Raw genomic sequence first — 14,456 nt, 5'->3', positions numbered from 1 at the left:
TTTGTTGGTCCGATCCAGCCCATACAAATCAGGAGTACACTGTTCCCAAGTTGAATCAGCACATATAACAGGTTCTATTACAAACATCTGCCTGCCACCTTAGTTTTTAAGAGTGTTACCCCACCCCTGTTTTGTTGTTACATGTATTTTTTATCTCGCAGTTCTTAAAAGAAATACAATAAAAGTTAAATTTTAAAAATCTTTATTGGTGCACCGATATAGGACATACTTTTCTTCTTCATTTCCTGTCAAATCTTCGTGTCTGAGGTAGCACACCCCCATTTGTGTTACTGTCAGTTCAGTTTACATTCAAAAATTGAGGGGGTCCTCTAAACGTGTATTATTTGTCTTGTGCGACCTACCACAAACCACCCTGTAAGATGGTAGGAGGCAGGGGGAGAGGTAGAAATGATGAAAATAATAAAAGAAGATATATAAATATCTTCTTTTTATTATTCACATCATTATGACAGGGGAGGCACTGCCTCCCCTGCCTGCACGTCCCTGGAGGAGAGGAATGACTGAGAAGAGAGTGAGGAGTGGCGTGACTGAGGAGAGGTGTGAGGACTGAGGAGAGTTGTGAGTGAGGAGGAGAGGTGTGTGTGTGGAGAAGAGGGCTTGTGAGGAAAAAGATTTTTGGAATATATTTGCAGGTTACTGAGGTCACATGGCGCACAGTATACAGTATGATGTAATAACAGTGAGTCCTTTATAATGTGAGATAAAGTTGTGATGATTTTATTTCTGCTACATTTACACCATTGTGTCTCTGTGCCTCTATCAGCCTCCGTCCTTCCCATACAAGTCACATATTCCAGAAGAAAGTAGTGGTCCCACAACATGGGATCTCCTTAAGGCATGTAAGATTCATCCTAGTCTGGTTTACGTGCAGTGGTCTCTGGTAGCAGAGGAATCCTGCAGGAGAGAGAGGTAAAGTACAATTAGACATCTGGTCCCAGGAAATGTAGACAGGACCCCTAATCGAAGAGACCTGGATGCTGCTGATGAATCCAGGTGTCCACTGAGATTAGAATAAAAGGTGATACAGAAGATGGTATCAAGGTGGCTGTAAATTCCAGATCTGTTGTGTAATACCCATTATAGGGCTGGACAGCAGAATGTCAGTATTGCCCTACTGCGCCTGTTACAGAGATGGAAAGTGCTGTGTAGCCTGAGGGTGTGTGTGCTACTGGAGAGCCATGGCTGACCACCTGCTGATTACTATAGTTCCCTGGTTCTGGACGATTATGGTTATACCGTGAGGTATATGTGCTCACCGCTGTACACTGTATGCATGCTCTGTGCTCACACTGTGTACTGTATGTATGCTCTGTGCTCACCGCTGTGCACTGTATGTATGCTCTGTGCTCACCGCTGTGTACTGTATGTATGCTCTGTGCTCACCGCTGTGCACTGTATGTATGCATTGTGCTCACCGCTGTGCACTGTATGTATGCTCTGTGCTCACTGCTGTGTACTATATGTATGCTCTGTGCTCACCCCTGTGTACTGTATGTATGCTCTGTGCTCACACTGTGTACTGTATGTATGCTCTGTGCTCACCACTGTGCACTGTATGTATGCTCTGTGCTCACCCCTGTGTACTGTATGTATGCTCTGTGCTCACCCCTGTGTACTGTATGTATGCTCTGTGCTCACCGCTGTGCACTGTATGTATGCATTGTGCTCACCACTGTGTACTGTATGCATGCTCTGTGCTCACACTGTGTACTGTATGTATGCTCTGTGCTCACCGTTGTGCACTGTATGTATGCTCTGTGCTCACCGCTGTGTACTGTATGTATGCTCTGTGCTCACCCCTGTGTACTGTATGTATGCTCTGTGCTCACCGCTGTGCACTGTATTTATGCTCTGTGCTCACCCCTGTGTACTGTATGCATGCTCTGTGCTCACACTGTGTACTGTATGTATGCTCTGTGCTCACCGTTGTGCACTGTATGTATGCTCTGTGCTCACCGCTGTGTACTGTATGTATGCTCTGTGCTCACCGCTGTGTACTGTATGTATGCATTGTGCTCACCGCTGTGTACTGTATGTATGCTCTGTGCTCACTGCTGTGTACTATATGTATGCTCTGTGCTCACCCCTGTGTACTGTATGTATGCTCTGTGCTCACCCCTGTGTACTGTATGTATGCTCTGTGCTCACCCCTGTGTACTGTATGTATGCTCTGTGCTCACCACTGTGCACTGTATGTATGCTCTGTGCTCACCCCTGTGTACTGTATGTATGCTCTGTGCTCACCCCTGTGTACTGTATGTATGCTCTGTGCTCACCGCTGTGCACTGTATGTATGCATTGTGCTCACCACTGTGTACTGTATGCATGCTCTGTGCTCACACTGTGTACTGTATGTATGCTCTGTGCTCACCGCTGTGTACTGTATGTATGCTCTGTGCTCACCGCTGTGCACTGTATGTATGCATTGTGCTCACCGCTGTGCACTGTATGTATGCATTGTGCTCACCACTGTGTACTGTATGTATGCTCTGTGCTCACCGCTGTGTACTGTATGTATGCTCTGTGCTCACCGCTGTGAACTGTATGTATGCTCTGTGCTCACCCCTGTGTACTATATGTATGCTCTGTAATCACCGCTGTGCACTGTATGTATGCTCTGTGCTCACCGCTGTGTACTGTATGTATGCTCTGTGCTCACCGCTGTGTACTGTATGTATGCTCTGTGCTCACCACTGTGTACTGTATGTATGCTCTGTGCTCACCACTGTGTACTGTATGTATGCTCTGTGCTCACCACTGTGCACTGTATGTATGCTCTGTGCTCACCACTGTGTACTGTATGTATGCTCTGTGCTCAGCTCTGTGTACTGTATGTATGCTCTGTGCTCACCGCTGTGTACTGTATGTATGCTCTGTGCTCACACTGTGTACTGTATGTATGCTCTGTGCTCACCGTTGTGCACTGTATGTATGCTCTGTGCTCACCGCTGTGTACTGTATGTATGCTCTGTGCTCACCGCTGTGCACTGTATGTATGCATTGTGCTCACCACTGTGTACTGTATGTATGCTCTGTGCTCACCGCTGTGTACTGTATGTATGCTCTGTGCTCACCCCTGTGTACTATATGTATGCTCTGTAATCACTGCTGTGCACTGTATGTATGCTCTGTGCTCACCACTGTGTACTGTATGTATGCTCTGTGCTCACTGCTGTGTACTGTATGTATGCTCTGTAATCACCGCTGTGTACTGTATGTATGCTCTGTGCTCACTGCTGTGTACTGTATGTATGCTCTGTGCTCACTGCTGTGTACTGTATGTATGCTCTGTGCTCACCGCTGTGTACTGTATGTATGCTCTGTGCTTACCTCTGTGTACTATATGTATGCTCTGTGCTCACTGCTGTGTACTGTATGTATGCTCTGTAATCACCGCTGTGTACTGTATGTATGCTCTGTGCTCACTGCTGTGTACTGTATGTATGCTCTGTGCTCACCACTGTGCACTGTATGTATGCTCTGTGCTCACCACTGTGTACTGTATGTATGCTCTGTGCTCACCACTGTGCACTGTATGTATGCTCTGTGCTCACCGCTGTGTACTGTATGTATGCTCTGTGCTCACCACTGTGTACTGTATGAATGCTCTGTGCTCACCACTGTGTACTGTATGTATGCTCTGTGCTCACCGCTGTGCACTGTATGTATGCTCTGTGCTCACCGCTGTGCACTATATGTATGCTCTGTGCTCACCGCTGTGCACTGTATGTATGCTCTGTGCTCACCGCTGTGTACTGTATGTATGCTCTGTGCTCACCGCTGTGTACTGTATGTATGCTCTGTGCTCACCACTGTGTACTGTATGAATGCTCTGTGCTCACCACTGTGTACTGTATGTATGCTCTGTGCTCACCGCTGTGCACTGTATGTATGCTCTGTGCTCACCGCTGTGCACTATATGTATGCTCTGTGCTCACCGCTGTGCACTGTATGTATGCTCTGTGCTCACCGCTGTGTACTGTATGTATGCTCTGTGCTCACCGCTGTGTACTGTATGTATGCTCTGTGCTCACCGCTGTGCACTGTATGTATGCTCTGTGCTCACCGCTGTGCACTGTATGTATGCTCTGTGCTCACCACTGTGTACTGTATGTATGATCTGTGCTCACCACTGTGTACTGTATGTATGCTCTGTGCTCACCCCTGTGCACTGTATGTATGCTCTGTGCTCACCCCTGTGTACTGTATGTATGCTCGGTGCTCACCGCTGTGCACTTTATGTATGCTCTGTGCTCACCCCTGTGTACTGTATGTATGCTCTGTGCTCACCACTGTGTACTATATGTATGCTCTGTGCTCACCCGTGTACTATATGTATGCTCTGTGCTCACCCCTGTGTACTGTATGTATGCTCTGTGCTCACCACTGTGTACTGTATGTATGCTCTGTGCTCACCCCTGTGTACTGTATGTATGCTCGGTGCTCACCGCTGTGCACTGTATGTATGCTCTGTGCTCACCCCTGTGTACTATATGTATGCTCTGTGCTCACCGCTGTGTACTGTATGTATGCTCTGTGCTCACCCCTGTGTACTGTATGTATGCTCTGTGCTCACCCCTGTGTACTGTATGTATGCTCTGTGCTCACCACTGTGTACTATATGTATGCTCTGTGCTCACCCCTGTGTACTATATGTATGCTCTGTGCTCACCCCTGTGTACTGTATGTATGCTCTGTGCTCACCACTGTGTACTGTATGTATGCTCTGTGCTCACCCCTGTGTACTGTATGTATGCTCGGTGCTCACCGCTGTGCACTGTATGTATGCTCTGTGCTCACCCCTGTGTACTATATGTATGCTCTGTGCTCACCCCTGTGTACTATATGTATGCTCTGTGCTCACCCCTGTGTACTGTATGTATGCTCTGTGCTCACCACTGTGTACTGTATGTATGCTCTGTGCTCACCCCTGTGTACTGTATGTATGCTCGGTGCTCACCGCTGTGCACTGTATGTATGCTCTGTGCTCACCCCTGTGTACTATATGTATGCTCTGTGCTCACCGCTGTGTACTGTATGTATGCTCTGTGCTCACCCCTGTGTACTGTATGTATGCTCTGTGCTCACCCCTGTGTACTGTATGTATGCTCTGTGCTCACCACTGTGTACTGTATGTATGCTCTGTGCTCACCCCTGTGTACTGTATGTATGCTCTGTGCTCACCCCTGTGTACTGTATGTATGCTCTGTGCTCACCGCTGTGTACTGTATGTATGCTCTGTGCTCACCCCTGTGTACTGTATGTATGCTCTGTGCTCACCCCTGTGTACTATATGTATGCTCTGTGCTCACCGCTGTGTACTGTATGTATGCTCTGTGCTCACCCCTGTGTACTGTATGTATGCTCTGTGCTCACCGCTGTGTACTGTATGTATGCTCTGTGCTCACTGCTGTGTACTATATGTATGCTCTGTGCTCACCCCTGTGTACTGTATGTATGCTCTGTGCTCACTGCTGTGTACTGTATGTATGCTCTGTGCTCACTGCTGTGAACTGTATGTATGCTCTGTGCTCACCCCTGTGTACTGTATGTATGCTCAGTGCTTACCACTGTGCACTGTATTTATGCTCTGTGCTCACCCCTGTGTACTGTATGTATGCTCTGTGCTCACCGCTGTGCACTATATGTATGCTCTGTGCTCACTGCTGTGCACTGTATGTATGCTCTGTGCTCACCGCTGTGCACTGTATGTATGCTCGGTGCTCACCGCTGTACACAAGGGAGGTCGCTCTGTTTGATACGCAAAGCTGCAAAATTTGCATGTCATATATGCGCTGCCCGAACGAACGACCACCCCACTTGCACGCCGAATATCCCTGCGCGCATGCGAATGGATGTTTATCATAAACATCCAATCACAGCCTTGCGTGTGGGGACAAAATCATTCAATGGTCGCTGACCATCAAATGATTTTGCAAATGGGAGCGCCATGGGACGCACAAGAAACTCTGTGCCCCTCCCCACCGCCCCCCCCCCCCCCCACTGCTAGGCGCCAACAGGACGGCGAACAAGCGATTTGCTGTAAAAATTGAAAATGACAAAACAACTTAAGCGCTAAACTCTGTCCTGCTGCTGCGAGATCACCAAAAACAATAGAATCAAATATTCCGTAAGTGTGAAGACGCCGCACAGCGCTGGGCTGTTAGTTCACAGAATACTTGGCACTTTTAAATGATCTTTTTTTACCAAATGAAGGCAATCCTTATAGTCTCCAGATACTCCAGATATAGTCTACAGGTACTTGTTTAGTTTCACGGCGGCAGCCTCTCAGTCGCAGCAGCGTCTGTGTCCCCTTGCGGGGCTCGCCTCGCTCGCCCACGCTACGGGCTCGGTGGCTCGCTATGCCCGCCACGCTATCTTAAATCAACTCCATGCCAACGTGGATAGTGGTGGTATAAACTATTCACGTTGGCATGGACTTTATTTTAGAAAGTTCCCGGAAGTAGCGGGCGGCCATGCTGCCGCCGTGAAACTAAACAAGTACCAAAAAAGGTAAAATCAACTTAATACAATAAAAATAAACATAATAAAAAAGAAACTTTTTCAGGCAAGCAATGTAAAGAAAAAGATGGTGTCACGGACCCACTGGTCGCTCCTCCAGATACGTCAACCTGAGCAGCTCCGGCAGTGACTGGGGTTCACTTTGGACACACGGGTCCTCTATATAAGGTCACTGCCACCAATGCAAGTTGAAGAACGCTTGCATACTGTCACGTTCCTAGAAGCACCAGCTGTAGAATAACGGAGGCTGGGTGCTTTAATGTATGGGTGTTGCATCCACGACAGAAGGGAGTGAAACAATAAGATAAAATTAATTTGATTTAATAAAGATATTGCAAGACAATGATATTGATGGCACAAATGATATATGGCAGATTATGCAAATGTAAAAGTCAATAGTCCAATACGTTACTGCAGAATATGATGCTGCTTGGTACTTGAAAGAATATTGTAATGTTGCTTGAAGAGTTGAAGAATGAATGCAGAAGAAAGGGTTTGATTAAATAATTGAAGATTGGATTATTGGTTTTAAGATTGGATGATTGGTTTGAGGATTGGAGGATTGGGTTGAAGGTTGGATTGAAGATTGGATTGAGGATTGGATGATTGGATTGGAGATTGGACTGAGGATTGGATGATTGGATTGAGGATTGGATTGAAGATTGGATTGAAGATTGGATTGAAGATTGGATGATGATTTACGCTTTGCAGGGGGAAATGGCAGGCAGCCCCCCTTAGGTCACATTAAGTTTACATGCAGAATACCAGAAATACATCGATCTCAGGCATGTTTTATTCAATCCATCACATGATTGGATCATGACACCTCCCACTTCAAAATGGTGCACAAGGGCGGTGACCCATGTCACTGTCTCATCAGTGCGCTATTCACTACATCGCCTGGATGAGTAGCAGATGTCTCCCTGCTGAGACAGACTGCCACAGTTCCCATGTTAGGATAAGCTCTACAGGGGTGACCCATGAACTCCAGGACTCATGTACCACCCCTAGGCTCTGCATCTCAACCACCTCCAACCTGATTACCTGTACTACCCCCAGGGTGCCACTGCGTGCTGGCTGTCTCATGGGTGTTATGTGACCTGTATATTCCTGGTGGTTACCTGGGTGCATTTTCGCCAGTCTCCCTGTGAAGCAGGTTTGGTACGGGTGTGTGACGATCCTTCGGGTGCTCCACCTTGGTTCGTCAGTGGGTAGTCCCCCCCTAAAGCCCTACCTGCTTCCACCCCAACACAGGGTGACGGACACCCACCTATTCCTAAACAGTGCCCAGAGACTACCAGACATTTTCAGGCCTGAGAACGCCATGCCACCTGCAGGATGGTACTATTCCTCTAAGGGTGCCTGAGGGCAGCAGGAAATGTGGACAACCAACATCCCCCCCCCCCCCCTATATCATCCCCTCTCTCACAGGAAGCATCAGCAAGCTGAATAGGCTGAGACTTCACACCCAACAATAGGGTCTGTTTTGACTTCACAGCTGGCCCACCCCCTTATCAGCAAAATTACCTGGCTTTTGTTTCTCCCTGGGCTTGTTATAGACTGGCCAGGACCAGACCCACAGGGAGCCAAAGAGCCCCAGAGAACACTAAGCTTTCCAAGGTTCCAGCAGCAGCCAATCCCTACACAGATCTCAGGGGTTATTTACATCTCAGGATTCAAGCAACAACCAATCCTGACTCAGAACTCAAGGATAAAATGGGCTGAAACAGCAGCTCTGGGTACAACATTTGGAGCCCTGATCCTGAGAGGAGAGGGCAGATGGACGGAGACTGAGGTCCCTCCAGACCCCACCAGAACATCAGCATCATCGTCTGGGCCAGCAGCCAGTGTTTGCATCCAGCTCACCAGGGCCCCTCAACCACCAACAGGCCAAGTGGCTGGGACTCATCACCTGCAGAATCAGCGGTGGGCATTCGGCCCCAGCTCAGTGGAGCCCATCCGGCAACCAACACTTTGCAGGAGCAACACCCATACTGTGCCCCAGCTCATAGACTGCCCAAGGTGATTATTGACTGTGGAGGGGAAGTGTTCGCCTTTGTGTGGTTCTGATAATAGTTAGTGTGTGCTGTGTTATGTAGTAGTGCTACCTGTATTGTGTAGTGTTAGTTGTGTGGTTATGGTTTTCATATGTACTGTTAATATGAAATAAAGGTGCGGTTTGTACCTTTGCTTTTGTGGCCTTACTGTGTGATCCTGGAATCCATGACCCCCGGGGCACCGTGCACAGCTGTAAACACCGCCTTTCTCAAGGCGGTTACGAGCGATAGGTCCCTGCGTGCACCCATGAACCCGGGAGTCCTCACAGGGTGCGGAATGTCTGCTAACACTTCCCTATACTTGGCCTCTGTCAGGGTACCACCTTACTCCTCAGCTGCTGCTAGGGTGAGCAAGGGGTCTGGTTCCTACTCCTCTCCTAGGAGATGGCCAACTGCAGGCACACAGGTGTCCATGTTCCAGTAGTCGGTGAACACACTGATATAGTGGAAGCTGTGTCCTCTTTTGCCATCCTTTGCCCGCAATGACACACCCCACCCCAGCTGTGCATCTGACTCCTGGGCATAGAATCTCCCCAGCAGCTGGTAGTTTGGCTTGACTCACTGAGATCAGTACCAGCACCTTCTGCCACACCCCAAACGGGCATTCCCCTGTGGTGTATGCATTCCAGAACCTCCGCTTGGGCAGAATTAAGGTGACTTCGGGCCAATGCTATCAGAGATTGTAGAGTTCCTTGAAACAACTTAAATATAGACATGTCCTCTTCCCAGAACCTCTTGTCCTGAGCTGACTGCCCCCCCCCCCCCTCCCCTGGGGGGAAGGTCCACTCACACCTCATTGGTAGGCTTGTGTAAGGAGATTCACCCTCTGTGTGTGTGAGAATTGTGAAGGGGGGCATGTGTCTGCAAGGGGGAGTACCAGCGGGTCATTGTCCCCGGTCTTGGACACATCACATCTCAGTCCTTCAGAGGTTAAAGGAGCTGAGTTTAACCATTTCACTCTGGGTGTGGAACCTTTTGATGTTACTGCCTCAGTAACTGGTTTGTCATCCCCTGGGTCCTGCCCGTCCTCCGTCTTACACCCAGCAGCACCCCTAACTGGCATGTCCGCTATGCCTACAGGACCCACTGGGTCATTCCTTATGCCAGTTACAACTTTTCCCTCATTGGTACACAACAATACCTTTACATCGTCTATACCTTGATCTGAGACTGTGGACAACAGTGCATGTATCACATCAGGCACAGTACCATCAACCTTCTCACATTTAGATTCTCCCTGAGGGAACACCAGCTGGCTCAGCTGTCTGCCAGGTTCCTCATCTTCAGGGATCTCTGAGGCATTGGGCTCATGATATAATAGCCCATTTTCCACTAAAATCCTGTCTGAGCTATTCACTTCTACAGGAGGGGAGGGGGGTGGAGGGGGATCTTTTGCTAGTGAGTCCAGTGGCGTAACGACATTTTGGGCGCCCCCCCGCCGTTAAAGGGAGGGCGCCCAGCCACTCACCCGCCGCTCCCCCAGGTAGCCGTCAATGCGGCTGGGGGGACGGATGCTGCGGGGGACGGACGCTGCGGGGGACACAGAGGCGGCAATTACTTACAGCTGAGCCGGGCAGGGGGAGCCGGGAGCTCTCACAGTCATTACGGAAGAAAAAAAAAAAGCCCATACAATGAATGGGCAGCCTGTGATTGGCTGAGCGCTCTCTCAGCCAGTCAGATTTTGGCTGAGAGAGCGCTCAGCAGCCAATCACAGGCTGCCCATTCATTGTATGGGCTTTTTTTTTCTTCTTCAGTACAGAGTCAGACAGCTCCCGGCTCCCCCTGCCCGGCTCAGCTGTAAGTAATTGCCGCAGCTGTGTCCCCCGCAGCGTCCGTCCCCCCAGCGGCCTCGCAGCGTCCCCCCCACCTGTACAGGTAAAGACTGGGGATGGTGCGGCGGGCGGCGGGGTGTAATGTAACTATAGCACTGCAGCCCCCGGCGCCCGCACATGCATAGCGCCCCCCCGCGGTTGCGGGGGCTGCGGTGCTATAGTTACGCCCCTGAGTGAGTCCTCTTCCACACAGGCAGAGGTTAACTCACAGTTTTTCTGGGCTGCGATCACAGGCGGTGCCTCCACATTTTCTTGACCATGATATATGTACAAAATCCTCTGCCAATGATAGAGCACACACTTCTAGCTTGGTACCAGCATTCTGACCTACTTCCGCCTTGTAAAATTGCAAAGGGTCAGGTTCTGGTGCACACAAATCTGTAACACTCTCACATACATTTGCATTAGTGTTGTGCGGCTCAGCAGGTGTCACCTGAGGAACAGAAGTGTTAGCTAGTACCACTGTATCATTACCACCATCATTCTCATATCACATACATTTGTATTGCTGCTGAGTTGTACTATTAATGACATCATTATCAACTTGATATGTAACATGTCTTCTCCCCAAATCAGTCTCCAACAGTACTGTATAAGGTACACTGTCCATGATTCTGACATCCCTGGGGCCTCTTCCACCACCCCAGTCCAGATATCCCTGAGATAAAAAAGGAATGAATCCTTGCTTAGTGTGTTTCGATATCCCTTAATGAAAGTTATGGACAGTGGTTGTATCAGTGCCACACTCGATGGGTGCGCTGATCACTGCCTTCAATAATATCACAAGTATCCCCACTGTTCGGGCCCCCTCACATTTATTTTATGATGATTTGGTGTGTCTTGTTCAAAATCGCCTGGTGTGTATCCACATGCAATTTCGTATGCAATAAATTGGTTGGATATGGAGTATTATACTTCCTCAATTAAATTGCATTATAACAGACAGATATGCCACTGTCGGTGTATGAAAGAAGCCGCAGTGAGGTTGGTGAGGCGGATTCGGGTATTTTGCCTATAGCATATGCCGCTCATACACTACCAAACTCGGGCTTTAATAAATACAGTTGGTTGGTTGGCTGTGGATATGGTGTAAGACACTGTTTATGATGCGTTTGGTTCACCAATCATCATTGTATTGTAGAAACAAGTGTGGGGATAATATGCAGTGGGCCCCTACTGGGTGTGTCCCCTTAAAATTATTATCATGTGATTAAATGCGTCTTATCACTATCGCCCAGTGTGTACCCACAATGGAGATTGGTACAATAAATTGGTTGGTTCATATATTAGAATTGTTACTGAATATTACAGTTTATTTATTTGTATTAGGTGGCACTTCGGCTGTAAATACGTGGAGGAGCTCCTAACGGCGAATGAGGTCGGCAGGAGTATTGCTTATAGCATTATAGCATGCCGCTCATACGCCCAGGTTCTCTCTGTACACCTGGCTGTTCTCCGGGGATACACACAGGCAGTGTTATTGTAGCGTGTATGCCGGTGTTACACCTGATGAAGGGAACGGCGAATGAGGTCGGCAGGAGTATTGCTTATAGCATTATAGCATGCCGCTCATACGCCCCGGTTCTCTCTGTACACCTGTCTGTTCTCCGGGTATACACACAGGCAGTGTTATTGTAGCGTGTATGCCGGTGTTACACCTGATGAAGGGAACGGCGAATGAGGTCGGCAGGAGTATTGCTTATAGCATTATAGCATGCCGCTCATACGCCCAGGTTCTCTCTGTACATCTGGCTGTTCTCCGGGGATACACACGGGCAGTGTTATTGTAGCGTGTATGCCGGTGTTACACCTGATGAAGGGAACGGCGAATGAGGTCGGCAGGAGTATTGCTTATAGCATTATAGCATGCCGCTCATACGCCCCGGTTCTCTCTGTACACCTGTCTGTTCTCCGGGGATACACACGGGCAGTGTTATTGTAGCGTGTATGCCGGTGTTACACCTGATGAAGGGAACAGGCAATGAGGTCGGCAGGAGTATTGCTTATAGCATTATAGCATGCCGCTCATACGCCCAGGTTCTCTCTGTACACCTGTCTGTTCTCCGGGGATACACACAGGCAGTGTTATTGTAGTTTGTATGCCGGTGTTACACCTGATGAAGCTAACGGCGAATGAGGTCGGCAGGAGTATTGATTATAGCATTATAGCATGCCGCTCATACGCCCAGGTTCTCTCTGTACATCTGGCTGTTCTCCGGGGATACACACGGGCAGTGTTATTGTAGCGTGTATGCCGGTGTTACACCTGATGAAGGGAACGGCCAATGAGGTCGGCAGGAGTATTGCTTATAGCATTATAGCATGCCGCTCATACGCCCAGGTTCTCTCTGTACACCTGGCTGTTCTCCGGGTATACACACAGGCAGTGTTATTGTAGCGTGTATGCCGGTGTTACACCTGATGAAGGGAACGGCGAATGAGGTCGGCAGGAGTATTGCCTATAGCAGTGGTGGCCAACCCGTGGCTCTTGAGCCTCATGCGGCTCTCCCCCTTGTAAAGTGCGGCTCCTGCTCCCACTGCTACCCGCCGCCCACTGTCCGTCCCAGTCCCCCCTGCTTCCTTTGAAAAAGCTGCACCTCTCAAGCAGTGAAACGCGTTAGGAGTTACTCTGGACCGGATCAACTGTACCCATTGAATACTCCCTGCCTACCCAGACCATCTGGATCACCATTGTCTTGTCACCCACGCTCTCTCAGTCTGCTACCACCATTGGTCATCATCCCAGCCAGACATCTTGTTTACAGCGAGTGCAGGAATTGAGGTTGGCCACTTACACCATTTACCATCCAAGTTTACCAACCTTGAGGACACCTGCTTTTCATCAACCGCAAAATTGGGACCTCTAGCGAAGTGGGAAATACCTGGCTATATACAATCTTAGCCCCCGCTAACATCGGGTCATTGCCCATTGTGGCCCCACCACCGCAATCAATTAAGGACACCCTCTTAATCATATCTGGGATTAGACCATCTGAGACATCATGTGGTAACTATTAGCCCAGTGGGCCTCTTGATTTTTTTCACCGCTACACCTCCTCATTCAATGGAACTGGTCATATTATTCAATTCATCAATTCAGCCTCCGGTCCAGTTATAACAAACTTATTTGTTTTTATCCATCTGATCCCCAATTAATTTTATTATTTATTTTTCATATTGTGCAATTGTATCTAGTACTTTTAATTGTTATTAAACGTTTATACCTTTTCATCAAACCAGCGCCACTTCATTTTCCCTTTTTTGCTCCCCCCTGCTGCCGGTTCCTGAATCCCTTCTCCTTCTGAGGGGAGGAGAGCGCGCATCGCGCATCTCTCCTACCCCTTACTGTGCATCCTTGTGACTGGGCCGTCCGCCAATCAGAGCTCGTGGGCCAGCAGCCAATCAGGAGCCGGCCAGCGAGCTTTGATTGGTGGACGGCCCAGTCACAGGGAAGTGAGGGGGAAGGAGATGTGCGGTGTGGGGGCATACCAGCTTTTTGGCACTGTGGGGGCATACCAGCTTTCTGGCACCGTAGGGGCATACCCGGCACCGTGTGGTGCATACCTGGCACCGTGGGGGGCATATGTGTATCTGGCACTATTGGGGGCATATGTATATATGGCACTGCTCTATTGGAGGCATATTTGTATCACACCCACCCAAGGGGTCAAAATACACTACGCCCCTTTTTTTGGCGCATGTGCCTTCGGCGCGCGCATGATGTCGGCTCTTTAGCTTGACTACCAATATTTTTCGGCTCTTTACCTCTGACCGGTTGGCCACCCCTGGCTTATAGCATTATAGCATGCCGCTCATACGCCCAGGTTCTCTCTGTACACCTGTCTGTTCTCCGGGTATACACACAGGCAGTGTTATTGTAGCGTGTATGCCGGTGTTACACCTGATGAAGGAACGGCGAATGAGGTCGGCAGGAGTATTGCTTATAGCATTATAGCATGCCGCTCATACGCCCAGGTTCTCTCTGTACACCTGTCTGTTCTCCGGGTATACACACAGGCAGTGT

The 14,456-nt window shown here is 49.0% G+C and overlaps 1 protein-coding gene across 1 annotated transcript in view; it reads right to left on the bottom strand.

Annotated features, from left to right (window-relative positions):
• Positions 1-717: 717 nt before the first annotated feature.
• The window catches only part of LOC146024716 (myosin-IIIb-like), a 493,994-nt gene continuing 480,255 nt past the window's right edge, over positions 718-14,456 (bottom strand). The window contains exon 29 of the mRNA XM_083155469.1: positions 718-915. Within this exon, the coding sequence (XP_083011595.1) occupies positions 883-915 (33 nt within the window). The 3' untranslated portion in view covers positions 718-882. The remainder of the gene's footprint in view (positions 916-14,456) is intronic.

Source organism: Crinia signifera, chromosome 1, assembly GCF_055691185.1.
Source record: "Crinia signifera chromosome 1, ASM5569118v1, whole genome shotgun sequence".
In the NCBI taxonomy this organism is placed as follows: Eukaryota; Metazoa; Chordata; class Amphibia; order Anura; family Myobatrachidae; genus Crinia; species Crinia signifera.
The sequence above is the reverse complement of the archived record's forward strand: the minus strand, read 5'-3'. Positions and strand labels throughout refer to the sequence as shown.